Raw genomic sequence first — 3,048 nt, 5'->3', positions numbered from 1 at the left:
TTCGTTGGTTCCAATTTAAATGCTCGCAGCCTGTTTTAGATGCATGGCTTATTTTGGTAATATTGGGAATTGTCCTGCTAAGTACATTAAATATGCTCCCCTCATTGTTTTTCAGACCCAAAGGGATCCATTACCATGAAAGCTTTAATAAAGATGTAATACTACTTCCTAATGCCACATGGGAAGTGATTTGCAAGCCACCTTTCAAGCAATACTTGCATGAAAATGGTCATATACTGAGTGCCTTTGAGTTCCATAAGTTTTGGGACTATCAGACTATGGTCCAGCAAATCAGAGGTGGCTTTGGCCTAATAATTCCTGAGGATGTCAGGTAATTCTACATTGATAATGTTTTATGCTCTTACTGTATTTTAAGTACTTATTCAAAAAAGTAAGGACAAATAAACTAAAAATAAAAACCATTGAATTTAGCCTTCAGATTCTCATGGGCTGTGGAAATAAACTGATATCTCCAAAACTTCAAGATGGTCAACAACTAAATGGCCAGCTGATCCAAAAAATCTTCAGATCTAAGGCTCTGTATGTCAGACCATCACAAACTCTTCTTGTAAGTTATTGGATTTTTTTGTGTCTACTTTCAGATCTGAAACTTCACCCAGGACCTTGCCTGTGAAAGACATTCTTGAAGAGTTGTCCCAAAAAATTGACACTGGAATGCACTGCAAGTTTAACATAAATCGTTCTAAAGTTTTAGATGGTGCCATGCGTGGATTTAAGAGGGTAACATACAATCCACATTTCTCAATGAACGTTAAATTTTCTGATGATTTCGGAAAAAATGAAGAGGCAGTCGATTTGGGTGGCCCACGGAGAGAATTTCTGCGTATTCTCATTGATGCCTTGGCCATGTCTCTGATGTTTGAAGGTCCAGACGAAAGCAAAAATTTAGCAATGAACAGTACAGGTTTGTTTTGGATTCTTCAGCTTCCATTATTTATTGTCAACATCTGTGGATTCAAATGTATTTCTAGAATTTTTTATTTTATTTTTTTTTTTGCCATGCAGCCCTCAGGGAGGACAAGTACTTTATGGCTGGAAGGGCAATAGCTGTTAGCCTTGTCCATGGAGGTCCAGCTCCACGTTTCCTTTCTCCGGTCCTTTTCGCGTGCTTGGTTGGAGGTCCAGCTGCAGCTTGCCCTACTTTAAAGGATATAACTGATGCAGACCTCCACGAGAAACTGCAAATGGTTAATCCACCTGAAAATTATATTACTTTTTACTTAAGATTTATAGACTATCATTACGTGTAAGGTTTTTCAAATTTATTTCTGAGTGAAATAAGATTGTGTTGTCCATTTGCCCTTTGTAGGTATCTGAAAGTTCGACTCTGGAGGAGCTTCAAAGAGCCACTGATCCTCTTTTAGACTACATGGCCAGTGCAGGTTGCATCAGACTCTTAACAACCATCAGTGATCGAGATCTTCTCATGCATGATCTGCTAATGTTTCATGTTGTTCACCGAGTCCAGGGCCCTTTTCAAAGGTTTAGTTTGCTCCTTATTTCTTCTACTGCATGAAAACAATTAAGCTCAGTTTATTAGTATGAGACTAGGATTAAATTTGTGGTTAATTTAATTTGGTACAGGTTTGAAGAAGGACTAAAGACACTTGGCGTTTTGGATGTTGTGAAGCAACATCCAGACAGTTTTCGGACTTTGTTCTGCCATGAACCACAGCCATTAACTGCTGACATGATGGATGACCTTTTCACCCCTCGGCTTGCTCCCAAAGGAAGTAACAGGAGAAGCGTGGAAGAGACGGTCATTCCTTTGTGGCGAGATTATCTGCAGGATGCAGAAGGTATTTATCAAATATTCTCTGCTTTACAATTTAAATATTCCCCTTGTTACAATGGACATTATGGCCAGACAGGTAGACTTTTACAGCATGATGATTGGGTGTGTCTCCAAAAATTAATATTCCAGACCTCGTGACTTTTTTCATGTTGCCTTTGAAGTTCTCCTTGAGTGGCCATTGAGCCCATCTTGGTGCAGGACTTGTTTCACTGTGGATAGTGATGCTCTATATTATAAGCTATACTCTATATTATAAGCGTAGTTGTGACGACTACGCTTGTATGAACTATGAACTTTAAACTGTATGGCAAAATGGTACCAAAATGACAACAAAATTAACAGTGTACGTTTTTCCCACAGATGAGGAAGGATCATCCAAGCTTCAAAACATTCTTGTATTTGCAACTGGAGCAAATGAGATACCACCAATCGGCTTTATTCCAGCACCATCCATCGAGTTTCTTCATGAGGGTAGTGAAGAAAGCTCATCAAAACTAATGCTTCCCATGGCCAACACCTGTATAAACTGCTTGAAACTCCCGCTCCTAACAACTTATGAGGTGTTTAAGGAAAACATGGACTTTGCTTTATGGAACACGCAGGGATTTGGGAGAACATGAGGTTTCTGCTAGAGTGACATACACTTCTCCAAGTGTATAGTTGTGTTAAAATAAAACTTAGAGACTGTATGCAAACCTTGCTAAGGCTGGTCCTGTTTAGCAAAGTGTTTTGGTTCAAAAGTTGTTGTAAAATAATGTGCAGGTACCGTTGAATGACTGAACTTGAAGAGTACCACTTTACAATAAGGCTCCTCTTATAGATGGCTAATAAATAGTTTATAGAAACGTTATTAAATCCTCTGTAAACACTTTGTAAAGCTTTAATAATTACTTATTATGCTTTAATTATGGATGACGGAGACAAAATTGACCAGTTCTTTGTAAAATACTGAGATAAATCTGTTCACCTATATTCATCTAGAGTTGTTAAACATTTCAGACTAAGTTACAACATTGTACTCACAATAACAATAATCCTAAAAAAATGGTTTTACAAATGCTTATTGTGCTTACAAGGTAGTAACTTAATCTGAAAAGTTTAATGTAACAACTAGATGATATAGGAGAACAGATTTGGATATCAGGCAAGAAACTGGTCAGTTTTGTCTCTGTCACTCAATTAATGCATAATAAGCAGTCAATGATTTATAAACTGTCTACAGATACGTTTTT

At 37.7% G+C, this 3,048-nt stretch overlaps 1 protein-coding gene across 1 annotated transcript; it reads left to right on the top strand.

The window, feature by feature from the left end:
- Positions 1-573: 573 nt before the first annotated feature.
- On the top strand, positions 574-2,436 carry LOC119429687 (G2/M phase-specific E3 ubiquitin-protein ligase-like; the record flags this gene model as incomplete). The annotated part of the gene is made up of 5 exons (XM_037697266.1): positions 574-925; positions 1,027-1,208; positions 1,331-1,503; positions 1,606-1,820; positions 2,177-2,436. Coding segments are annotated over 5 exons (1,182 nt in total), but the record flags the coding sequence as incomplete, so codon positions are not given.
- Positions 2,437-3,048: the final 612 nt, after the last annotated feature.

Source organism: Nematolebias whitei, unplaced genomic scaffold (genome assembly GCF_014905685.2).
Source record: "Nematolebias whitei isolate Nwh7 unplaced genomic scaffold, NemWhi1 Nwh_scaf_5568, whole genome shotgun sequence".
NCBI classification, from domain to species: Eukaryota; Metazoa; Chordata; class Actinopteri; order Cyprinodontiformes; family Rivulidae; genus Nematolebias; species Nematolebias whitei.
The sequence above is the reverse complement of the archived record's forward strand: the minus strand, read 5'-3'. Positions and strand labels throughout refer to the sequence as shown.